The sequence below is a fragment of the Felis catus genome, chromosome A2, assembly GCF_018350175.1.
Source record: "Felis catus isolate Fca126 chromosome A2, F.catus_Fca126_mat1.0, whole genome shotgun sequence".
In the NCBI taxonomy this organism is placed as follows: Eukaryota; Metazoa; Chordata; class Mammalia; order Carnivora; family Felidae; genus Felis; species Felis catus.
Genome location: NC_058369.1, coordinates 153418787 through 153445985, shown reverse-complemented (window position 1 = coordinate 153445985; position 27199 = coordinate 153418787). Strand labels below are relative to the sequence as shown.

The following is a 27199-nucleotide window of genomic DNA, read 5'->3' as shown; positions in this document are numbered from 1 at the left end:
TGTTCTCTCTCTCTCTCCCCCCCTCTCAAAAACAAAAAAACAAGAAACAAAACCAAACAAAACAAACCTTAAAAAAAAAAAAAAGTCTCCAAACAGAGTCAAATGTAAAGCAGAGCAAAATCTCAGTGAGGACACTAGTACTAGTGAAAGCTACAGACGACAACGAAAAGCAGTAGGTGCTGATGTAAAAGCAGTCCAAGACAGAAAGCCACACAGAGACCAATCAATGGAGACACCGAAACAACTATTCTACTAGGCAACGCATTAAGATACTTTGTCCAATGCCTAGCATACAGTCAGTTATGCGTAAACGTTAGTCTTAGTAATATTGTCAAAATGGTATCCAGAAATGTTCTGTCAAGTTATACTCCCGCCAGCTATGTATCAGAGTACTCATCACATTCTTATCAATGAGTATTTTCACTGTTTAAGTCTTTGCTAATTTAACAGTTAGAAATTATATCTTATTTTGATATTTATAATGACTACTAGTGACATTGAAACCCCCAAGTTACTGGCTATTTGTATTTCCTCTTTAGGGAATTATCTAGTCAAGTCCTTTGGCAATTCTGAGTATTTTCCTTAATCACTTATACAAACTTGTTATATAATTAAACAGTTTCTATGCCATATTTGTCAACAGTGTTCTTCCATTTTGTTTGTATGTGTTTTAAATAAGCATCTCCTTTTATATTGTGTAACTGTCTTATGTTTGTGTGACTGATGAACCTTCAGAAATTCTCCTCTCTCCATATTTTGTTCTAAGGCACCTATTTTGCCAACCTCTGTGAGTAGTATTAGGTAGTATTAGGTGAACAGGATTAGGGAGAGTGCTTCTCTCTTAAAGATAATGAGTAGGTATGTTAAAAATTCTTAAACATCAATTACACACACACACACACACACACACACACACACACACACACACACACAACCCACCAAAGAAGAGACTGACACTGATCAATTTTGACCCTAGGCAACTTACATCCAAAAAGATACCATATCACAGGAAAACTTATCAAAAAGAGTAAGTATAATACTAATTTCCTCCTAGGAATGCTCTAATGCCTACAAGTTTTGTTGAAATTAAAAAGGTACAGAGGTTTAAACTTTGCTTCCCACCTTGAAAGTAGACTAAATTTAAACAGTGCCCAAAACTCAGACTCATTTTAATCATCCAAGAAAAGGGTGGAGGGCAGAGGTGAGGGACGAGGGTAATTACGAGTAAAAAAAAAAAAAAAAAAAAAAAATGGGAAAACACCCCAAAGTCAAAGGAAGCTCACTTTACCTGCAAGGCCTGGAGATGGCACGGATGAGTTTGGTGACTGGACGGTTCTGTTTGAGGGTGGTCTTGGCTGGCCATGATCTATACTGGTATCTTTCCTCACAATATTGTCCAGCATAATAGTACTTGAACAGTCAATCTTATAAGAAACGAAATTATTTCACAACATTCCGACTTTGCAAGTTAAAAGCTACTTTAAATTTAAAAGAAAACTTTAATAGTTTAATTACTATCAAGTAATGAAGTATATAAATATCATATTTAAGAAGTTCTGATGTATATTTTCCCTATAAACAATCTTGAAAAAAGCTTTTATTCATTTTAATGGTCCATCTTAGTAAATATACTGAAGACATACTATTTCAGAAGTTATGAGGAAGGAGAAAGGAGTATCATGTATCATTCACACCCTTAAAAACCCAAACAAAAAAATATATATCTTATTTAAAAATAACAAAAAGTACCCCCCCCCCCAAAATAGCGCAGTTTTACATTTTTGCAAGTTTCTTTAGTGTCTGGCTTAATTAACAGACAAAAGGATTCTTTTATGTGCATAAGAACATAAGCACATTGTGATGTGTGGTTCTGGTTGAAGAATATGAAGAAAATCTGGCCTTACACAGGAAGGACCTTGTGTAGTATCCTCTGAAAGGGTGGTCACTGATTCACACTGCTGAGAACTCGTCTCTGGTATGCACTACGTAGATGAAATAAGCCCACACATAGCATATTTCTAGAACACTAATCTCACCTAAGTACATTACTATTATTTCGTAGGGGAAAATGGGTCCTTTAAAGATTCTTGCTTTAATGTAACAGGTATACAGGTAACACTTCTTTTCCAACTGATCACTCAGCTAAAATAATGCTACACTTCTACTAAATAAGACTTTAATTCTTTATTTTTAATGTAATTTATTGTCAAATTGGCTTATATACAACACCCAGTGCTCATCCCAACAAGTGCTCTCCTCAGTACCCATCACCCATTTTCCCTCCCATGCCGTAACCCCTGTCCACCCTCAGTTTGTTCTCTGTATTTAAGAGTCTCTTGTGGTTTGCCTCCATCCCCCTCTGTTTCTATTTTCTCCCTCCCTTCTCCACTGGTCTTCTGTTAAGTGCCAAGTAGTATTCCATGGTATATATAAACCACATCTTCTTTATGGAAAGACTTTAATTCTTTAGATGCAAATACTTTTCATGCTTAAATAGACCATTTATTTCTCAAAAATGTCTTTGTGATTAAAATCAAGTTCAATTCTCTAACATAGTTCCAGCCTTTCTGAACTAGGATTCTACAAGAGACTTAATTCCTACTGTCGTAGGGCACAGATTGTTTATGATGAATCTACTTTTCCTTCTCCATCTAGAATGGTGCTACTTATGAACCATCTTTGGGGGGACTGAGAAAACGGTCACTCAAATCAGCTTCTTCATTCTATGGTTCAGCTGAAGAATTTCAGTTGAGCAAGGCTGGTAGACAAAGGTTCACCCGTATCTGAGGACTGCAGAGAAAAGGCCAGAAGGACGATTTGTGTTTTCTGTGGGTCCTCTTCAGGGGAGGGGGAAAGTACACAGGGTCATTTATGTTTAATAATCTTTTGGCAATACCTTGGCCAATACTTTTCAGAGTGTGAAATGTACTGGAATGTGAGTGGATCTATTGAATCTTAACGTAAGGAAAGTTATTTACACTGTGAGTTAATCCTAAAAGCTAAAGTAAAATTATAGGAATGAGACAAAATTAGTTTTCCTATATATTACCTACGAATGAAAAATACATGTCCTTTACCCATTTAAAGTATATGCAATTATTTTAAAAATGAAATAACTCTGGTAAGGTTAATGATGCAACTAAATAATTGATCTCAGTAACCTGAAAAACCAACTAAATAATGAAAATAAAAAATTTATTTTACCATCTGATCAGATGTTTCTTTAAAGTTTTAATGTTTGTGTCACAATTCTATAACCTTGTAGGATAAGGAAAGGTAAAACAAGTATCAACTTATATGGAGATCTATCTATAGGATGTTTTATTTTCTGCCTTTGGAAAAGATTTTTTAGAAAGTCATATTGGTAAAGTTAGTGAGTAAATGTATTTAATTTAAATATAAAATAAACCAGAGCTAATCTTGCACTGGCCAGTATAATCTGGGAGAAAATGTTTTCATTTCCATTGTTAAACTTGTCTCTATCTCTTCTGATGTTTTAAATCCCAGCCTCCCCAGCCCGCCGTATCCTTATTCTAATACAGCACATTCCAACATTCACCTTTCCAGTACCTCTTTCCCAGGTCCTTACTTCCCAGCTTTCCCAGCTTAGATTCCAGAGTCCATCACTATAATCATTAATTTATAACATGTTTAACATCAGTGCCATGAAAGATGTCCTCTATATACGTTTAAGGGCTTATCTTTTTATTTTTCCTGCTGTTTTATTTCTAAAGAAGAAAAATAATTTCTAAAACCCAACACACAACCTATCATCTGACTAACTCAAGCCTTTTACCAGGTAAATTCACTTGAAATTTTCGAAACATTCTTAGTATAAATGTTATGTATACTTACATCTGGAAGAGAAGGAAGATTATAAGAGCCTCCCACTGGTGAGCTCAAATCAATCATAGGTGAGCCGAAAGCCTTTGCATCATATCCTGCTGCACTCGTAATGGTAGGACTAGAAGGAGTAGAGGATGTGCTGCTGGCGGTTGATGGGGCAGCCTGCCCACTGCTGATCTGCCACTACAGTAGCAACAAAGGAGGAAGGGGGTCTATTAGCAGGCCAAAGCATAACATGTCCTACTAATCTCTGTTCCTTTGTTACAAAACAAAGTAGAAGACACATTCTGCTATCTGAATTCAACTATAATTTGAATGGAAAGCAAGGAGGGACAGGTATGTATAATTTTCATTAATCCTGTCCAAAAATAAAAAATAAAAAGCAGATTATATATATATATATATGTATATATATATATTTAACCAGAAAAACAGTTGGCATGTATCAGAAAACCACAACATCCAATCCTGAAAAGCTAACACATAGGGGGTGAGCGGGAACATAAGCACATAGCAACTTCAAGGTAAAGATGGAGGGCTAAAAAGATACATTTTCTTCTGTCCCCACCTGAGACACTTGAAACTAAATAACAGTTTGCACATATTGCAGAACCCCTAAGAGCTTGGAAATTAAAAGCATGAGAGGTAAAGCTGGGGCTGAAAACAGGATGATCTGCTGAGAGTTTGTTTAAGAAGCACTGAGGCTCGGGGCGCCTGGGTGGCGCAGTCGGTTAAGCTTCCGACTTGAGCCAGGTCACGATCTCGCGGTCTGTGAGTTCGAGCCTCGCGTCAGGCTCTGGGCTGATGTGTCCGATTCTGTGTCTCCCTCTCTCTCTGCCCCTCCCCCGTTCATGCTCTGTCTCTCTCTGTCCCAAAAATAAATAAAAAACGTTAAAAAAAAAAAAAATGAAGCACTGAGGCTCATGTTCCTTTCCCACTTTACTGTAGTTACCCCAAGATAATACAGACTTCATCCATTTCCACAGATGAAGGCTGGAAGTTTATTCTCTAAAATAGAGAAAACTGTGTCTTTGGATTGAAGGGCACCAGGTTCATCTGAAGGCAGAGACGTACTGCCCTGAAAATGAAGATTATGAAGCCACAATGACACTGAATGCTGAGCTTCCCTCCTGCACCCCCAACTCTGCCACTGGCCCCTACCAATCTGCTTACCCAAGCTGGCTTCAAGGTGCAGCCAGGCCCTGAATTTTAGGCAGACGACAGAAAGACGCTTTGGGAACTGGACCAGTCTAAGGAAGTACAACTTAAAGATTGTGACACTAAGAATTCTCCCAATAAATCTACCTCGTAGCCTTAAAACTAGAGTGAAACCTCAAACATCAAACATTAGCTCTAGACCCAGGCTTGCAGGATTTTTTTTAACACTCATTTCTTATATACGAAGAGGTAATTAAACATAAACAACTGAGGAAACTCTTATCATTTATGTTAAAGGCTGAGATAAACACACTAAGATAATAGCAGAATACTAGGAATGAGAAGAGATGAACCATGCTGCTCTCCACAATTTACTTCAAAGCCTATGAAAAAATAAGACTTGACTGATATATGGAAGAATAAATGGCTATATGATTAGTAAGTGAGAAGCCAAATAGAACAATTAGTCCGTGACACAACTCTTTTAGCTGTTGTGTTTGAAAATTTTTGTAATAAAATATAGGGGGAAAGGAAAGCAACTAAGAGGTATCTCAGGACTATACAAGGGGGAAAAAATCCCCAAATACAACAATATATGGACATTATACAGAGTGATAGTGTGACAGGCATTCCAATTTTGAAAAATCTAATTTGTATTCCTCACTGAAAACACTGTATAAAGAAACCTGTGAAAGTCATCTTTACCACCTACCTACCCCTCATGTCCATCCATCTCTTCCTGTGCCCTCTGCCAACTTCCCTCCTCCAGAATAATCATAGTTATGGACGATGTATATCTTTCCAAGGTTTATTTTTTTAAAAAACCCCTCCCCACCCCCCACCCCCCACACAACCAGAAAAATGAGATAATACCCTACAAAAATTCTATAATGTTTTTTTCCATATAACATCATCTATAGATTACTGCATTTTCTCAACTGCTGAACATATTCCCCTATGCAAGTGTACTATAATTTGTTAATTTAATCTGTTGACTACATTTATTATCTATATTATCTCCTAGTTTATTCATTTATTCATTCATGTTTAGATTTTTGACCAGGAAACATTTTAAATATATATATTTTTAATGTTTATTTTTGAGAGAGAGACAGAGTGTGAGCGGGGTAGGGGCAGAGAGAGCAACACACACAGAATCTGAAGCAGTCTCCAGGCTCTGAGCTGTCAGTACAGAGCCGTACGTGGGGCTCGAACTCACAAGCCAGGAGATCATGCCCCGAGGCAAAGTCAGAAGCTCAACCTATTGAGCCACTCAGTCGCCTGGGACCAGGAAACATTTTTTTTTTTCCAATATATGAAATCTATTGTCAAATTGGTTTCCAAACAACACCCAGTGCTCATCCTAAAAGGTGCCGTCCTCAATACCCATCACCCACCCTCCCCTCCCTCCCACCCCCCATCAACCCTCAGTTTGTTCTCAGTTTTTAAGAGTCTCTTATGCTTTGGCTCTCTCCCTCTCTAAGCTCTTTTTTTTTTTTTTTTCCTTCCCCTCCCCCATGAGCTTCTATTAAGTTTCCCAGGATCCACATAAGAGTGAAAACATATGGTCTGTTTTCACATCTGTCTTTCTCTGTATGGCTTATTTCACTTAGCATAACACTCTCCAGTTCCATCCACGTTGCTACAAAGAGCCATATTTCATTCTTTCTCATTGCCACATAGTATTCCATTGTGTATAGAAACCACATCTTCTTTATCCATTCGTCATTTGATGGACATTTAGGCTCTTTCCATAATTTGGCTATTGTTGAGAGTGCTGCTATGAACATTGGGGTACAGGTGCCCCTATGCATCAGTACTCCTGTATCCCTTGGGTAAATTCCTAGCAGTGCTATTGCTGGGTCATAGGGTAGGTCTATTTTTAATTTGTTGAGGAACCTCCACACTGTTTTCCAGAGCAGCTGCACCAGTTTGCATTTCCACCAGCAGTGCAAGAGGGTTCCTGTTTCTCCACATCCTCTCCAGCATCTATGGTCTCCTGATTTGTTCATTTTGGCCACTCTGACTGGTGTGAGATCTGAGTGTGGTTTTGATTTGTATTTCCCTGATGAGGAGCGACGCTGAGCATCTTTTCATGTGCCTGTTGGCCACCCGGATGTCTTCTTTAGAGAAGTGTCTATTCATGTTTTCTGCCCATTTCTTCACTGGATTATTTGTTTTTCGGGTGTGGAGTTTGGTGAGTTCTTTATAGATTTTGGATACTAGCCCTTTGTATGATATGTCATTTGCAAATACCTTTTCCCATTCTGTTGGTTGCCTTTTAGTTTTGGTGATTGTTTCCTTTGCTGTGCAGAAGCTTTTTATCTTCACGAGGTCCCAGGAGTTCATTTTTGCTTTTAATTCCCTTGCCTTTGGGGATGTGTCAAGTAAGAATTGCTACGGCTGAGGTCAGAGAAGTCTTTTCCTGCTTTCTCCTCTAGGGTTTTGATGGTTTCCTGTCTCACATTCAGGTCCTTTATCCATTTTGAGTTTATTTTTGTGAATGGTGTGAGAAAATGGTCTTAGTTTCAACCTTCTGCATGTTGCTGTCCAGTTCTGCCAGCACCATTTGTTAAAGAGACTGTCTTTTTTCCATTGGATGTTCTTTCCTGCTTTGTCAAAGATTAGTTGGCCATACGTTTGTGGCTCCAGTTCTGGGGTTTCTGTTCTATTCCATTGGTCTATGTGTCTGTTTTTGTGCCAATACCATGCTGTCTTGATGATACAGCTTTGTAGTAGAGGCTAAAGTCTGGGATTGTGATGCCTCCTGCTTTGGTCTTCTTCAAAATTAGGCTATTCGGGGCCTTTTGTGGTTCCATATGCATTTTAGGATTGCTTGTTCAAGCTTCGAGAAGAATGCTGGTGAAATTTTGATTGATATTGCATTGAATATATAGATAGCTTTGGGTAGTATTGACATTTTGACAATATTTATTCTTCCAATCCATGAGAACGGAATGTTTTTCCATTTCGTTATATCTTCTTCATTTTCCTTCATAAGCTTTCTATAGTTTTCAGCATACAGATCTTTTACATCTTTGGTTAGATTTATTCCTAGGTATTTTATGCTTCTTGGTGCAATTGTGAATGGGATCAGTTTCTTTATTTGTCTTTCTGTTGCTTCATTATTAGTGTATAAGAATGCAACTGATTTCTGTACATTGATTTTGTATCCTGAGACTTTGCTGAATTCATGTATCAGTTCTAGCAGACATTTGGTGGAGTCTATCGGGTTTTCCATGTATAATATCATGTCATCTGCAAAAAGTGAAAGCTTGACTTCATCTTTGCCAATTTTGATGCCTTTGATTTCTTTTTGTTGTCTGATTGCTGATGCTAGAACTTCCAACGCTATGTTAAACAACAGCGGTGAGAGTGGACATCCCTGTCGTTTTCCTGATCTTAGGGAAAAAGCTCTCAGTTTTTCCCCATTGAGGATGATGTTAGCTGTGGGGATTTCATAAATGGCTTTTATGATGTTTAAGTATGTTCCTTCTATCCCGACTTTCTTGAGGGTTTTTATTAAGAAAGCTTGCTGAATTTTGTCAAAGGCCTTTTCTGCATCAATTGACAGGATCATATGGTTCTTTTCTTTTCTTTTATTAATGTGATATATCACGTTGATTGATTTGCGAATGTTGAACCAGCCCTGCAGCCCAGGAATGAATCCCACTTGATGGTGAATAATTCTTTTTATATGCTGTTGAATTCGATTTGCTAGTATCTTATTGAGAATTTTTGCGTCCATATTCATCAGGGATATTGGCCTGTAGTTCTCTTTTTTTACTGGGTCTCTGTCTGGTTTAGGAATCAAAGTAATATTGGCTTCATAGAATGAGTCTGGAAGTTTTCCTTCCCTTTCTATTTTTTGCAATAGCTTGAGAAGGATAGGTATTATCTCTGCTTTAAATGTCTGGTAGAACTCCCCTGGGAAGCCATCTGGTCCTGGACTCTTACTTGTTGGGAGATTTTTGATAACTGATTCAATTTCCTCGCTGCTTATGGGTCTGTTCAAGCTTTCTATTTCCTCCTGATTGAGTTTTGGAAGTGTGTGGGTGTTTAGGAATTTGTCCATATCTTCCAAGTTTTCCAGTTTGTTGGCATATAATTTATCATAGTATTCCCTGATAATTGCTTGTATTTCTGACGGATTGGTTGTAGTAATTCCATTTTCATTCATGATTTTATCTATTTGGGTCATCTCTCTTTTGTTTTTGAGAAGCCTGGCTAGGGGTTTATCAATTTTGTTTATTTTTTCAAAAAACCAACTCTTGGTTTCATTGATCTGCTCTACAGTGTTTTTAGATTCAATATTGTTTATTTCTGCTCTGATCTTTATTATTTCTCTTTTTCTGCTGGATTTAGGCTGTCTTTGCTGTTCTGCTTCTATTTCCTTTAGGTGTGCTGTTATATTCTGTATTTGGGATTTTTCTTGTTTCTTGAGATAGGCCTGGATTGCAATGTATTTTCCTCTCAGGACTGCCTTCGCTGCATCCCAAAGCGTTTGGGTTGTTGTATTTTCATTTTCGTTTGTTTCCATACATTTTTTAATTTCTTCCCTAATTGCGTGGTTGACCCATTCATTCTTTAGTAGGGTGTTCTTTAACCTCCATGCCTTTGGAGGTTTTCCACACTTTTTCCTGTGGTTGATTTCAAGCTTCAGAGCATTGTAGTCTCAAAGTATGCATGGTATGATCTCAATTCTTGTATACTCATGAAGGGCTGTTTTGTGACCCAGTATGTGATCTATCTTGGAGAATGTTCCATGTGTACTCGAGAAGAAAGTATATTCTGTTGCTTTGGGATGCAGAGTTCTAAAGAGATCTGTCAAGTCCATCTGATCCAATGTATCATTCAGGGCCCTTGTTTCTTTATTGACCGTGTGTCTAGATGATCTATCCATTGTTGTAAGTGGGGTATTAAAGTCCCCTGCAATTACCACATTCTTATCAATAAGGTTGCTTATGTTTGTGAGTAGTTGTTTTATATATTTGGGGGTTTCCATATTTGGTGCATAGACATTTATTGTTAGCTCTTCCTGATGGATAGACCTTGTAATTATTATATAATGCCCTTCTTCATCTCTTGTTACAGCCTTTAATTTAAAGTCTAGTTTGTCTGATATAAGTATGGCTACTCCAGCTCTCTTTTGACTTCCAGTAGCATGATAAATAGTTCTCCATCGCCTCACTTTCAATTTGAAGGTGTCCTCAGGTCTAAAATGAGTCTCTTGTAGTCAGCAAATAGATGGGTCTTGTTTTTTTTTTATCCATTCTGATACCTATGTCTTTTTGTTGGCGCATTTAGTCCATTTACGTTCAGTGTTATTATACAAAGATATGAGTTTAGAGTCATTGTCATGTCTGTAGGTTTCATTTTGTAGCGGTGTCTCTGGTACTTTGTCTCACAGGATCCCCCTTAGGACCTCTTGTAGGCCTGGTTTAGTGGTGATGAATTCCTTCAGTTTTTGTTTGTTTGGTAAGACTTTTATCTCTCCTTCTATTCTAAATGATAGATTTGCTGGATAAAGGATTCTCAGCTGCCTATTTTTTCTATTCATCACATTGAAGATTTCCTGCCATTCCTTTCTGGCCTGCCAAGTTTCAGTAGAGAGATCTGTCACTAGTCTTATCGGTCTCCCTTTATATGTTAGAGTACATTTATCCCTAGCTGCTTTCAGAATTTTCTCTTTATCCTTGTATTTTGCCAGTTTCACTATGATACGTTGAAGATCGATTCAAGTTACGTCTGAAGGGAGTTCTCTGTGCCTCTTGGATTTCAATGCCTTTTTCCTTCCCCAGATCAGGGAAGTTCTCAGCTATGATTTCTTCAAGTACACCTTCAGCACCTTTCCCTCTCTCTTCCTCCTCTGGAATACCAATTATGCATATATTATTTCTCTTTAGTGCATCACTTAGTTCTCTAATTTTCCCCTCATACTCCTGGATTTTTTAATCTTTTTCTCACCTTCTTCTTTTTCCATAATTTTATCTCCTAGTTCACCTATTCTCTCCTCTGCCTCTTCAATCCGAGCTGTGGTCGTCTCCATTTTATTTTGCAGCTCATTTATAGCATTTTTTAGCTCCTTCTGGCTGTTCCTTAGTCCCTTGATCTCTGTAGCAATAGAGTCTCTGCTGTCCTCTATACTGTTTTCAAGACTTAGCGATTAATTTTACGACTATTATTTTAAATTCATTTTCTGTTATACTGTTTAAATCGTTTTTGATCAGTTCGTTAGCTGTTGCTATTTCCTGGAGATTCTTTTGAGGGGAATTCTTCCATTTTGTCATTTTGGATAATCCCTGGAGTGGTGCGGAACTGCAGGGCACTTCCTCTGTGCTGTCTTGAATAACTTGCATTGGTGAGTGGGGCCACAGTCAGACTGGTGTGTACCTTCTCTTCCCCTCTCCTAGGGGCGGGATTCACTGTGAGGTGGCGTGGCCCATCTGGGCTACTTGCACACTGCCACGCTTGTGGTGCTGGGGGTCTGGCGTATCAGGTGGGGGGTGGGTAGGCAAGGTGCACAGGGGCGGGAGGGGCAGGCTCATTTCGCTTTTCCTTTGGTGATCCGATTCGGGAGGGGCCCTGCAGCACCGGGAATGAGTCAGACTCGCTGCTGGAGGGATGGATCCGCAGAAGCACAGCCTTGGGTGTTAGCGCAGTGCAAGCAAGTTCCCTGACAGGAACTGGTTCCCTTTGGGATTTTGGCTGGGGGATGGGTGAGGGAGATGGCGCTGACGAGCGCCTTTGTTCCCCGCCAAGCCGAGGTCTGTCGTCTGGGGCTCAACAACTCTCCCTCCCGTTGTCTTCCAGCCCTCCCGTTCTCCGAGCAGAGTGTTAGCTTATAACCTTCCAGATGTCAAGTCCCACTTGCTGTCAGAGCACACTCTGTCTGGCCCCTCTGCTTTTGCCAGCCAGACTTGGGGGCTCTGCTTGGCCGGCGGGCTGCCCCTCCACCCCGGCTCCCTCCCGCTGGTCTGTGTAGCACACACCGCCTCTCCACCTTTCCTACCCTCTTCCGTGGGCCTCTCATCTGCATTTGACTCCGGAGAATCCATTCTGCTAATCCTCTGGTGGTTATCTGGGTTATTTAGGCAGGTGTAGGTGGAATCTAAGTGATCAGCCGGAGGCGGTGAGCCCAGTGTCCTTCTACGCCGCCATCTTCCCCAACCTCTTCTCCAGGAAACATGTTAAAAACATCCTTAGAGTGTGTATCTACACATTAAAAATAACAACTGGAGAAGAGGGGCGGGGCGCCTGGGTGGCTCAGTTGGTTAAGTGTCCGACTTCGGCTCAGGTCATGATCTCATGGTTCGTGGGTCAAGCCCCACATCAGCGTCTATGCTGACAGCTCAGAGTCTGGAGCCTGCTTCAGATTTTGTGTCTCCCTCTCTCTCTGCCCCTCCCCTCCTTGCTCTCTGTCCATCTCTCTTTCTTTGAAGAATAAAAAAACATTAAAAAAAATTAAAAAAAAAAACAACTGGGGAAGAGGGAAGGTACACGTTTGTGCACACAGAGTGTGCTAGGTGCTTTTGTACACATTAGCAGTCTCAGCACAACTCTGCAAGGGATTCAATATATAGCTGGGGCAAATGACATTTAAAAGATTAAACTTGCACAAGGTCACAAAACTCTTAGGAAAGTAAACAGGACTTAAGGCTACAATGCAGCTTGAGTCCTTTTCACCTCTCTCTACCAATGAAGCAGAGAAAGAAATGACTTATTTAAAAGCGTTTTTATTAAAATATTAAGAAAATTCTGTGCTATTAAAGCAAAGCTAAACTAATTATAACCACACACAAACACACAGCACATGTACTTTTTGAATAGAATTTTCACATCATTTGATTAAACGAATGTCAGAGAATTATAGAAACCACATCATATTACTTATTTTGGTCTTGGCAAAAATATGAAACTGAAATCAGCCTACAAGTATTAAGCTGAAAAGAGTGTTGACACAAGTGCTTGAAGACAGAGAACTTTGACAAATATAACAAAATAGTGTCTTATCTAGAAAATATTTTTACCTGAAGACCTTAAGAATATAAATATTAAATCCTATTGGATTTAATATAGAACCTTAAAACATTCAATTTCATCAGATGTATAGGTACTCCATATTAAAACTATCAGTTTTTTTCTAAGTCTCCTTCAAACAATTTAAAGATTTCTCTTTTGCAGAATATAACCTGTATTTGTTAGAATTCTTCTTAGTAAATGTAATGAACTCAGCTAAAAGCTGCACCTATGAGTATTGCCAAAAGTCATACCTACGACTCACTGATTATTCTGGGCCTTTAATCCAAGTTAAGTGGATTTCTCTTGTTAATTATAAATCAGGACCCATTCTCTTAGCTTTGTCTCTATGTCTGTAATAAACTTGGTAACTCACACTTATTAAAAACAAAAAAACTTGCTCTTCATAACCATTGCTTTATTTATAAATTCAACATGATCTGAAAGCAGAGAAGCAGAACAAGAAGCTGAAGAGAGTAAATATATATACCTGTTTTATAGCCTGTTGAGCCAAAAAAGCCATCTGTAGTGGGTTGGGCTTTATTGCTTGTCTCGGCATGTTCTGGTTCGGTGGGTATCTCAGCTGTTGAGGATGTGGAGGAAGAACTGGTCCATTGGGTTTGGGGCTGTGATTTTGGAAATTTATCAAACGTGGAGGGGGTTGCTGGAAAAAAGAAATTAAACCATTTTAGTGACGGTCATCTCCTGAAAGACAAATTACAGAGAAGTCTGTAACTTTCAAAGAAAGACAGCAACTCTGTCACAGACGAACAACTTATTAATACTACAACAAGGGTGTGGGGGAAGGAGGCAGCCTTCCAGAATGTGTAAAGCTATGTGAAAAGGGGTTTCATTAGGAAAGAGCCGTGGGACAGGGGTTTCCAACTTTAAGTAGGTTATAATAGGACTGGATGTAGGCGATGTTAGGAAGTAGGGAAAATTTGTGTTAAGTATCCTTCTAAGTCCCTGATTTGCCCTCTTCAGACATCCTAAAATAATATGGTGGTTGAATACTAATCGCTAACATTTACTGAGCAGTCGTTACATGCCAGGCACTGCTTTCAGAGATTTCTATGAGAGAACTCATTTAATCTTCACAACACTCTTATGAGGTAGGGACTCTTTATTTTACAGAAAAGGAAATCAGGGTATAGAGAATTTAAATAACCTATCCAAGATTAACAAAGGTAGTAAAAGATGAAGCTGGAACTTGAACTTAAGCACTCTAGCTCCAAACTCTTAACTGACAAATCATGAATAGTGAAAACTGTTAATATTTGAAAACTGGGACACCTGGGTGGCTCAGTCAGTTAAGGGTCCAACTTTGGCTCAGGTCATGATCTCACGGTCCGTGAGTTCGAGCCCCGCGTCGGGCTCTGTGCTGACCGCTCAGAGCCTAGAGCCTGCTTCAGAGTCTATGTCTCTCTCTCTCTCTCTCTCTCTCTCTCCCTGCCCCTCCCTTGCTCACACTCTCTCTCTCTCTCAAAAATAAACATTAAAAAAAAAAAAAAAAGGAATTAGTGAGTTTTAGATCTGAGGTCAAACCATATGCCATGCATTGTGATTACCATTTTACATGTGTTACTTAATTATGTCATTTGTAAAATGAGGACACTGAACATTAGAAAGCTTACGTAGCTTGAAAAAGGTCACGTGGCTAGTGAAAGGTGGTGCTAGAGCTTTGATCCAAATCTAGTTTGCCTCATCATTACCAAAATGCGTTCTGGTATTTAGCTGGGGGTTGATTAAGGTAGATTAGAGGATGAAATTTCCCTAAAAGAAAATAGATTTCAAGTGGCAACCCTCCAAGGACAACACTAGTTGGTTACAGGACAGGGCAAGGGCTGGGAAGACAAGCCTACTTTGTGCATAAATGCTAGCTTTGGAAATTGAGATCTGTGTTCTAGAAAAAGGTAACCTTATATGCCAGTCTTCGTTTCATCATGAACCAATCCTACGGTTGGCAACTTATTGCGAAGCAAATACTTATTTTTAGGCGCTCTAAACTGTGAAGGAAGACAGCTATAAAGTGTAGCCCTGCCTTCTTTTTTAGCTTTTACTCTCTCATTTTTTGAATTTACTCTCCTTGCATGGGTAAACTGCTTCTCTTTCCCCTGTCTTACAAATTAGTTGGCACTGGGTTCACCCTCAGTAACTCTCAAGAGTAGCCAGCAATTACACACCCAAGAAAAACAGATTTAGATACTGTTTCAACACCAAGGGAAATTCTGTGGGTGAAGAAGAGAAAAATATTAGAGAAAATATCAGAACTGTACAGAAGCATATGCCTGAAGCCATAGCAATTCTTTCTAATTCTTAAAGTTTTGTGACTTGAAGGGTTTTATATCAGAGAAACACAAACAGAAAACAGTTGGGCGATTACAGTGGAAATAGTACAAAACTTCTAAATTTATCTAAGAGATAATTTTTTATAAAGTGGAAAAGCACCTAAAATGGTCCTTAAGGAGAATAAAGGTAATCCTCGAAGTCCTTTGCTGCCCTACTCTCACAGTCCCAGCAAGAATGAGGTTTATATATTGATACAGTCAAGAAATGACACTTGATGTCAGAGTAATGTACCCTGTGAGAAGTCAGTGTGGGAATGGATGTCGACCCTACCATCAAGGAGCTCACAGTTTGGTAAGACGTGAGGGGTTTTTCCCCCCTCTCCTAAACAGTTACAGTTGACTGCATTAGACAGGGAAGGCAACTTCGAAGAATTAAGATTAGGAACTAGTTCTGAGCATAAAAGAAAAAGCAAAACCAGTGGTACTTTAATTAAATGGAATCACCTAATTTGCAAGAAAGATACAGAAGGAAAAAACAGAACAGAGAAATAATTGAGCACTTTAGCAAACTAACGTATAATCATCGTTACCCTCATCTGCACTCTAAGTACCTTCATTATTATAGGGTTTGACTGTATTCTAGGTCAGTAGTTCCCAACTGTGCATAACCATGAAGGATAGCAGATGTCCTTCTAACTCTTCAGGAAAATGAATGTTTACATATGAATGAGAGCATCTCCACAGCAATAAATCTGACTCAGGAGTAAGAGCCATTGCTGTGAATTATGTATTCAATAACATACGTGACCACACTCAACAAACTGTGATCTGTCTACTGGAGTATAAAAAGATATACTGTATATTGCTAAATAAACAGAGATACACAGTCTATCAAGTTTGTACCACTTGGTCATAGAAGTGTGTATCCTAGGTCTGTATCACCCAACTCTTTAACCACACAGATTATGTGGTTAATATTCAAAGGAAGAAGAAATAAGGAACTCTCATGCAAGCAATTTTTTAGAAGTAGTCCTTCAAATTTACCTGGGTCCTACAGACAGATGCAGATACGATCTGAACATGTCCACAAAGCCAGAGGCACACACGCACCTCCTCTTAGGCACACAATTCCCTACGCTTTACATGTAAATAAACTGGTAGAAAACGAAGTCTACAGCTGAGCAGGGCAAGCTTATGGAAGAGGAGAAACTGATGACTGAAAAATATATGAGTATTTGACAGAGAACACATAAAAATGAGGGGTGAGAAGACAGAAAAACAACAGTGTGTGAGGTAATGACCAAAAGATACAAAGGTTATCTTATTTCTAAGTGGGAAAATTAGGTCACATAATGGAGATTGTGCATTATATAGATTATACAGCAGTAAATCCTAGAGAGGAAAAATAAGATCAAATGCAAATTTGAGATATGTAGGCTAAATAAAGGCTCAGAGATCACTTCTGTTTTGTCGCTGCTTAAATAATGAGTGACCAAGTCACACAGTATCTACTAACTGCTCAGTTCCTCACTTCTTAGTGAAAAGATAATTAACACAAATAATGGATTTATCCTTTTTTTTGCTTTAATAAACTATTAAATAAAAATCACTTTTCTATCTCCCACTTAAGATAAATATTAATCATGCAAATGCTTAGCACTAAGCGCTCAACCCTCTTCTCTTCACATTTATCTTTAGAAATATTTTGGTACTCTTTGAAGTCTACCTGCAATATGTCGCTCTGCAGAGATAATGACAAAATTACTCAGTTTTCTTAAAATTCCAACTCTACCAGTTGAAACTCTTGGTATCTACAGTGTACAACTCACTTCTCACGGAGCACTCACCAAAGACTTCTTAAATTCTTTGTTAATTACTTCTGTGAACATGTGGGTTAAAGTTCTAGAGGAATAATCAATTTGGCATATTAAGTTAGGCATTTTAATATACCCCTGGATTTGACAAGCCTTCTTAATCAAATTATTAGAAAGCCATAAACCTCAAATAAATCAACTCAGGCCTTCACAGAAGCAATTTAACAAAATCACGATCTACATATGCCTGCAACTTTCTTCAGGGTTGAAATAAGAGCCCTATGAAGACCAATTCTATGTTTTGCAAAATTGCTACAAAAAAATTATCATGCCATTTAAAATTGCTTTTTCATGAAGAACCACATTATATATTCCTCTTAGTGCTTGTAAAATACTAGTAAAAAGTTTTTTCTCTAATTAACTGGCATTTTTCCTTTTTACCAAATAATATAGATATTATGCCTGTTTCTCATTTTCTTGGGTTGAGAAAAAATTCTGAGCTAAGTCTTGTTCTCAAGTAGTTCTTCACACTTTGATACTTATTAAACCATGTTCTACTTCATTTGTGTCATTACTGTTTCATTACTTCAAATGCTTCTCAGAAATAGGAAGAGTACATATTAATAAATGTAACTGTCAATAACAATTTGTATGATTTGATTTGATTAGACCTTATATTCCTTAGTAAACTTATTACGTATGCCCAGATCTAACTTGAGCAGGACGGTTAAACTACTTAACAGAGTGCATAAACTTCTTATCTTGAAAAACTGACTTAAAAGTAAATGGAATACTTCATATCTAGTAAGAATAAGAATGGTTCATGGAGTATCTGCTCAGAAATAAAGTTTGAAAAAGGTAGTTTTCTAAGGAACCATTCCACCCCACTTTTCTATTTGACCCTAGTTTCTAAGATGCAGTGTGGTTTTTCTAAAACACTGCATCCCCACAAAGAACAGAAAACTGAAGTATTAGTCATTCTGAAGCACTAATACAGGAATTATGAGTTACAGATTTACAAATTTCCTCATCAGTCATAGGCATGGGTTATTTAGGAATGCAATCATTTATCCTGTTATAATTTGAAGAGTAGATGAAAACAGATGTACCAGCTAAATAAACCATTAATTCCTTTTTGAGAAGGACTAAAAACTAGAAGCTAAATCAAGGATACTTAATGTGATAAATTTTTAACAATTCATATATGTAAATCACAAATGACAGATGTCTTGGTTATTTTAAGAGATGTTGAATACAATTGTACTATCATTATCTAAGTTAGGACAGGCCTGCTTCCAAATTTACCTGATGAGAGATGGAAGGTTGCTGGATGGGCCCCTGCATTCTAGGGTTTGGTAAACCCACAGGTGCTGGCCTCCGTTGCACCTGTTGCCTCTGAGCCATTACCTGTTGCTGCATATGCTGGAGTCGTAATTGAGCTAGGCTGATCTGTGTTGGAAACTTGGATAACTGGTTTGAAGATAAACCACCTGGTGGCTGTGAATTCTGTTCCACGACAGGATTCTGCTTAGGCATTTGTGGCTGGCTCTCTTTATCTTCAATTACTAAAGAACCTAATTAAAGAGAAAAAGTTAAGTTCTAAAGTTTTTCTGAAAGTGAAATAGCATATTTCATAAGGCTCTTTCTGCTGAACTTCAAATTGCCAAGAAACTTTTTCATCTCAGGAACGCTTTACACTCTTAGAAATCAAAGGTCACAAAGAGCTTTTGTTTACATAAGTTCTATCTATCAAATTTTCACATTTTAGAAACTATTAAAAACATTTTTTAGTTATTAACTCATTTAAAAATAAGCCCACAGTAACACATTTTTATGAAAAAATAACTTCACAAAAATTAATGAAGATTTACATTGTTTTAAGTTTTTAAAATCTTCACATGTCTGGTCTAAGAGCTGAACTCTCCAATTTGTTTCTGTATTGTCTGTCATTATATGTTGTTTGGGTTGAAATTTATGAAGAAAATCCAGCCACACATAGACATGTAGTTGGGAAAAGTCCCATAAAGGAGTCCCATACAATATTTTGAGAACTGCTCTTGTATATCAAAATAAAACAAGTCAATCTGACGTTGGTTCTAAAAATCCCACAATGTATTTGATTCTTTAGAATGAACAATTTGTAATCTCTCAAGTTCCTTATACCTTCACGGCTCATACTACGTCAGCTCTCTGACAGAGAATACTGTGGCTCACAACTACACTTTTAGAATTTAAAGGTGCCTCTAGTAGGTCTGATTACAGCATAAGGCAAAGCTTGACTTCTTCAACAGACTCAATTTCTGATTTATTAAGCATAAACATCCTAAAAAAATATGGTCATCATTCATTAAATACTCATTGCATGCTAGGTAATGTGATACTAGGTCTATGTATATTCTTGTTAAAGTCCTTTTTATAGATAAGGGATCTAAGGCTCAGAGAGATTGAGTAAATTACCCAAACTCACCGAGACATTAATTGAATGTTGACATAGATCAATATTTTCCCTCTGTACTCTTCTAGAAGACATTTCTCAGAAGCCACGGATAACACCAAGTCTGGGAAACTTGAATCCTTCTTAGAATATTTAAAATGTAAATCTCATTGTAAATGGTAATTTACACAGCTGTAAGTGATGGCTCTGAGAAGTCTTACCGTAAAGGATATTGTTTAACCTTATTATAGGAATTTCACAAATAGGAGATGCTGTTTTTATTTTGTTTTTGCTGATGCAGACATACCTAAAACTATATACATTTATGTATATAGTTACACATTTTACTTATGTCTACATCACAAGATTTATGCTGTAAGTTATATGCTTGTAATTACATGTATTTCTACACATGACTACTTGTATGGATATATAACTTGTGATTCATAACTTCTGTATAGCTGAATCTGTGGTGGTTTGGTGAGGTAGGTAAGAGATAGTTACTTAGAAACACACTTTGTATTAAGATGCTGCTTTTTAGTAAGACAGGTCAGAGTGTGTGTGATTCCAGCTGCCTGCTACCTATCAATAAATACATTGCTGCATGCACTTCAAAACTGAGCTACAGGGGTTAACTTATCACTATCCTTTTTGTTCTTTTGTATGGATGCGATCTGTGTAAGCTTATTGCTTCCTTTCTTGATGCACTGGCTCTCTCCAGCCATTTCTTCCTTTCCTACCTAGAATCGAGCTGAGGGTATGAGAGACCAAACATCTTTGATGATTTTGAAACATAGTCTGTGAGCCCAAAAAACTGTCATCAAAGGGAATATACTGATGGCTGATGAAGAATGTACAGGGAATTCTTAAATTTCTGTTTCTATAGTTTCCATGTGAGAAATTAAGAAGAAAGGCAAAAAGTGAAGACTTTTTCTACTATTTGAGTTCCTAATCTTAACAAAATGAGTCTCCCTCTGTGATAATTTGGTGGGCTCTAATACTAAAAACTGGGGCACTTTTCTGTGTGCATGTTACATTTCAATTAGGAAGTTTAAAAATACAGTTATTTCAGGGCGCCTGGGTGGCTCAGTGAGTTGAGCGACTGACTTCGGTTCAGGTCATGATCTCACAGCTCATGAGTTTGAGCCCCGTGTCGGGCTCTGTGCTGACAGCTCGGAGCCTGGAGCCTGCTTCGGCTTCTGTGTCTCCCTCTCTCTCTCTGCCCCTCCCCCCTCGCGTTCTGTCTCTGTCTCTCTCAAAAATAATTAAACATTAAAAAACAATGTAAAAAAAATATACAGTTATTATATAAAAGGTGGAATAAAAGATGAGAAGTCTTCCCTAGCAAGATCAAGCAAATGAACCTTTAGGTGCTCCGTGACTGGGTATAAGAAGTAAGCCAATATGAGAAATACTATTTTAACAGAACACATTCCACATAACAAAAATCCTGTATCAATGGCAGTTATGAGTCAAAAGTTTTATTACCCCATTGTGATAAATCTATAGTTAACAGTAAAAGCAATATTCTATGGAAAAAAGAACTTCTAAATTCCCAAGTCTAGACATCCTGTGAGTCAATATTAAGGATGTTTCATATTATCCATTTATTTACATATGTGTATTTATACTCAGGCATATGTTACACAGATACACACGTTAATAAAATACTGGCAAAAATTCCATGTCTTTAAAATAAGGTAATAAAAACACTTTGATAGCATTATCATAATCATTAAGAGCTCCAGAAACAAATGGCACTTTGAGGAAACGGACATAATGGCCTACCTAAATTGATAATATTTTGAGCCCAGAAACTAGGATCACAGTGAAACTGGATGGTATTGTTGGTCACTGGGGAAGCATCACACCTTGCTCGAAGGAGGTGCCGTAACCGGTATGTAATCTAGGAGAAAGGAGAGACAACTAAACATCAGTATCTTTCATCAGGCAAATAATTTATTAAGTTCCCAGGGAATACACAAAAAAAGTCATTTCTGGTACATATGCTGATACAAAACAGGTAATCATATAGAAGCTATAAAATATGGATACACAACATGGTTTTCTTTCCAAAACGTTAAGTTTTGAGGTATAATTTAGTTACCTATACTGTTGAATACAAAACTGAAAAGTATCTTCAAGTGATACGTTAAAGTGAGGTTTTTTGAATAAAAGTTTAGAGAAGCACCAACTAAATATCTGTAAAATAAACCTTAACATATTTTGCTCTTTTATTATGCTTTTAAAGAAAGTTTCAGGATTTGGATTAAGGGGCTAATGAGTTATGGAAAATACAGATTAATCTCTGCTCAGGAGATGTAAGTACAGCTCACATCTAGGCTGCTAGTGGGATGGCTCCCCTTGCTCCTATGTTTTGAATCTCATGTCATTACACCACACCACCCACCTCCTTCCACCCTGTAGTCCTCAGTGAACACTTGGACCTTCCCTCTCAGCCCTTGAAGAATTTAGCTCCTGGCTCACTATCACCATCTCCAACATTACTCATCATAATTCTTAATGATTTTAATATCGAACCAGCTGATCCTTCTTTCTAGCTCACTTCCTCTGGTGCCCAGGTACCCATTATCCTATAAACCTTAAAGGCCCTATAAGCCTTAGCTCTTATAATTTTTCCATGCCGTTCAATCTCACATTACCATTATCCTTACCCAGCTTAAACCCCAGGGTCAAGCACCATAATCATCTCCTTGCATATACCCTCAATACCTGTTTTTCTCACATACTCCATCAAATATACTCCCATCTCTCTCCTCAACCTTTGTCACCAAACAAAACAAAACAAGCAACCCTGGTTAAATCCAGCTTTTGCCTAAATATAGCTGGACTGATAAAAGGAATGATCACTTCAAACACATGACAATTTACTTCCAGTATGCCCCTAAGGGTGACTGGCTAGCATGTGACATTCTTCTGGTACTTTACTTCCCTACTCTCCTAAGTAACTGTTCAACTTTTCTTCTCAAATCTCTAGCACCCTTCCTCCCCCATTGTCAATCTCAGCTGATGATTTTGCTTCCAATTTTACTGAGAAAGCAGGAACAATCAGGGACCTTCTACAAATTCCCACCACTTGTGAGTATTAGTGTTCCCTCCAGTTGCAATGCTTCTAGAGCAGTCCTTCCACTTGTGCAACAGCACCCAACCCTTCTTGCCTACTCACAGACACTGCTCAGCAACTTTCTTCCCTCTCCTGTATCACCTAGGCTTCCCTTTTACTGGATCACTCCCATCGACAGAGAAATGTTTTAACTTTTCCCAGATAAAAACAAAACTCTTGGCTCTTTTTCTCTTGCCATCAACTGCCCCGTTTTCCTGCTTTTTACAGCAAACTCTTAAAAAACTCATCTATTTTTACTATGCCCTGTTCCTCTCCTCCCATTCTTTTCTGAAACCACTCCTTCACTTGGCTTTCAGCATACTATACCCTCATGGTTTTATCTTTATTTTACCAGCTGCTACTTTTGGGGGCCACTGAGAACAGGTTTGGGCTCCAATGCACCATCGAAGCCTCTACTGTTGGTTCTTTCAACTGAGCCCCAGGGCTCAGTCTTTCAACTGCTTTCATTTCTCCTCTACCCACAGTTTCAGTGATCTCATACGGTCTCATAGTTTAAATGACTTCTTAATTTGTATCTCAAGTCTAGATCTCTCTTTTGAACTTGCATTTCCAACTAGTTACTCAACATCTCCACCTGGTTGTCTAATAGGCACCTCAAATTTAATCTGTTTAAAAGGGAATTTGTGATCTTTCTACACAAGTCTGCTTGTCCTATAATCTTAGCCTTGTCCATTACTGTCAACACTATTTTTCCTACAGTTTAGTCCTTGGTTCCTTTCTTTTTCTCATGCCCTACATTCAACCTGTTAGCAAAATCCTACTGGTTCTAGCCTTAAAAGATATGGATAACCCTACCCATTTTCCCATCAACTCTATTATTTATTATTATTATTATTATTATTATTTTAGTTTATTTATTTTGAGAGGGAGAGACAAGAGGAGAGGCGAGGCAGAGAGAGAGAGAGAGAGAGAGAGAGAGAGAGAGAGAATGAATCCTAAGCAGACTCTACACTGTCAGTGCAGAACCGGATGCGGGGCTCAAACCCAAGAACCGTGAGATAATGACCTGAGCTGAAATCAAGAGTCGGATGCTTAAGTGACTGAGCCACCCAGGCACCCCTCTCATCACCTCTATTAATTCTCCTGCTATCAGTTTGCAGAAGTTACCTTACTGCAGTAAGTAAGGCTCTAACTGGTCCCCCTTATATCTCCCTTGCCCTCAACTACCTATAGACTGTTCTCAATGGCTACAGTGATTGTTAAAATATAAATCATATTCTGTCTTCCTTCTCAAGTCCCTCTCTCCAGCAGTTCCTCATCTGAGATTAAAAACCAAAGTCCTCATAATGAACTACAAGGCTTGTGCTATCTGACTGCATGACCTTACTCATACTACTTTCTGATCCTTCACTCTGTTCCAGCCCCTCATGCCTCTTTGTGTCCATATCACAAAAACCACCACCTCCGTCTTTGTATCTGCTGTGTTGCTTCGCCAGAACAGACTTCCCCCAAATATCTGCAGGAATTACTTCTTCACTTTTCTTTAGTATTTGCTCAAATATCACCCTCTTTAGATAGACCAACTTATCTTAAACTACCACCTGCACTCCAGTGTTCCCAGACTCCCTTTCTTAATTTTCTCTAGAGCACTTAATATATACCAGGTAACAGTTATATATTTTACTTATTTTGGTACTGTCTCTCTCCACTAAATGTGACTCTTTTTTTTTTTTTTTCAACGTTTATTTATTTTTGGGACAAAGAGGGACAGAGCATGAATGGGGAAGGGGCAGAGAGAGAGGGAAACACAGAATCGGAAACAGGCTTCAGGCTCTGAGCCATCAGCCCAGAGCCTGACGCGGGGCTCAAACTCCCGGACCGCGAGATCGTGACCTGGCTGAAGTCGGACGCTTAACCGACTGCACCACCCAGGCGCCCCTAAATGTGACTCTTAAAGGGCAAAGATTTTATTTTGTTCTCTGTTCTCCCAGTGCTTAGAATGCTGCCTGATAAATATAGCAGGTATTCAGTAAACAATTGTTGAATACATAATTTGCTTTAGTTGCTAAATTATTTTCAATAGCTCTAATAAATTCTGAGTAAAAAACCATCAAACTATTTTGGGACTAAGTAGAATACATGGCACAGTGTGTAGCTAACAGCACTCAACACAATGCTCTTCTCCCTAAGTTTTTCTGTCTTAATTTTTTGTGTCCTCTAACAGTTCTCACCGTAAAAGATGTTCCTACAAAGCCGACCAAAACAATCATTCCAAGAACTTTCCTTTGTAAATATACTCCTGTTTTATCATTTCCAAAAATTTGTTCATTTTGAAATAATTTTTAAATTGTAGAAAAGTGAAAAGAACCCTTCACCCAGATTTCCCAACGGCTGCTGTATTAACACACTTCTTCCAGTGCCTCCCCAGCTGCTTTTGCACATACACTATTGCTACTAGTCTTTTTCTGAACCTTTTGACAGCAAGTTGCAGACATGAGGCTCTGTCTACCCTAAACACTCTGGCGAGTGCACCTTAAAACAAAGATCGTCTAGCATAAAGAGCAAATTCCAAATTCCGAAACCAAGTCTGACAACACTGCCATCCAATCCAAAGACCTCATTCAAATGCCAACTCTGCCCACAGTGTTGCTTGCTAGGATACTGTCAAGGAATACAGGTTGCATTTGGATGCCATGTCCCTTCAGTTCCTTAGGCTTTCCCTGTCATTTATGTCCTTGATGGCTTTAAAGAGTTCAAGAACTTATATTCTAGAAGAGCGCCTTCAACCTGGGTCTGAGTGCAGTTCCTCTTGATCAGACTTGGTAAAAGCATCCTTGTCAGGAATCCCACACTAATGATAATATAATGTGCACTTCTTAGCACATGAGATCAGGAAGCTCAGGATGGCAGCCTGTCCCACCACAAGTGCTGATACGAATCTTCGTCGCCTGACAATTTTGCTCCCCAGTTTCCCCACCTTGAATTCACTCGATTTCCCCCTTTGTAAATGCTTAGTATTTTGCAAAGAGGTATTGTAGCATTACACTGAAATCCTGTTCTATCAATTCTCTACCCAGCAGATTAGCATACACTGATGACTCCTTCTTAATTACCACTACGACAGTGACCATATGTACTATCCTTTCTACGTTTATTGATTTACACTGTGACATAAAATTTTCTTTATCATTTAGATAAAATGGTTAAATCAGAAATGCGAACACTTTCTTAAAAGAAAATCAGCTCTAATAAAAGGGAACTGTGAGGTCAATACTTGGATATACTTTTTTCTCCCCTTGAGATACTATGCTGTAGATGAGAAGCCAGAAGACGCACTTTATTTACAACTCAGATAGCTAGTATCTATTTACTATTAATTTGTACCAAGGTCTAAAAGTAGTATCAAACTTGGCCAAACTCTGTTCCTTAAGAAACATTTTTTCCTGATGTATTTTACTGTCATTCAATGTAAAATATAAGAGCTCTTTTACTGTCAAATTATTTTATTACCCATCTAAAATGTAAACCTTGTCAAAACTCCTGACGCATGTTTTAGTTATTTCTGAGAAGTGATAAGGCATGACTGGTATAGAGGGTAATGGTTCATTAAATATACACACTTGTTAATCTCTCCAGATGTATCTGAACTTAAATGAACTCAGGTTTTACACTGAAACCTTAGCTACTGTTCAAAAAGCAACAGACAAAACATTTTTTTAAAATATGAAAGGTATCAAAACAGCTTTCAAGATAGCAATACTATATACTGTCTCCTTTCTAATGAAGTTAAAATAAACTTAAAGAAGAAATTTAGTATTTGATTTTCCAATCCTATAAAAATGAACAGGTGGTTTTGTCTATACTTAGAGCTTCTGAAAGAAGACATTATCTTGTACCTGATTTTTTTTTATCATCAATCTTTCGTTGAATTCCTATGCATCAAGCACTGAGTAACACAAAATTCCTACTTTAAAAAGTGTAGAGTCTAATGAGATTCATAGAAACATATGCAAATATATAGCAGATAAAAATCAGTAATCGTATGATGGACATATGCACAAAGGGTATGTAAACACAAGAACGAGAAACCCAATCCAGTCTTGGTCATGAAAGGCTGACAAGTGAAAAGGAAGACCAATCTAATCTGAAGTAGGTAGTCTTTAAAAAGATGGACATTATTCAGGAGCAAGAAGAGGCAGGAAAGGGTACCAGTACTAGGGCAAGAAAGAATCATATCCTGTGAGCACCAACGATTAGATATAAGGAGATGGCAATGAGGCATTCAGGAATACACAAAGAAGGTCACTGAAGATTAATTAGATGGGAGAAGGGAAAAAAGGAGAAAAGAATTCCTTTTTACTACTTATAACTTAATAGTTTCCTAATTGCTAGTATTATAGAAATATTTACGGAGAGTAAAAAGAATGATAGTGTTTTACTCTCCTGGCCTTTCTTCTGTCAACATTGCTTGCCTTCCTTCTAAATAATAAAGGATAAATTCAGTGTTAACAGGTTGACAGAAGAGTTCTGAGGAAATACTGTGAAACTGTTTCAA

The 27199-nt window shown here is 38.1% G+C and overlaps 1 protein-coding gene across 2 annotated transcripts in view; it reads right to left on the bottom strand.

The window, feature by feature from the left end:
- The window catches only part of TRIM24 (tripartite motif containing 24), a 123450-nt gene that overhangs the window by 9887 nt on the left and 86364 nt on the right, over positions 1-27199 (bottom strand). Inside the window, exons 8-12 of one of the 2 annotated variants that reach the window (XM_023250604.2) lie at positions 21348-21465; positions 18533-18699; positions 13514-13687; positions 3856-4029; positions 1289-1424 (exon numbers count right to left, since the gene is read on the bottom strand). In XM_023250604.2, the coding sequence (XP_023106372.1) occupies positions 1289-1424; positions 3856-4029; positions 13514-13687; positions 18533-18699; positions 21348-21465 (769 nt within the window). Of the gene's footprint in view, positions 1-1288; positions 1425-3855; positions 4030-13513; positions 13688-18430; positions 18700-21347; positions 21466-27199 lie in introns of both variants that reach the window. The other variant, XM_019825074.3, reaches the window with a different exon arrangement.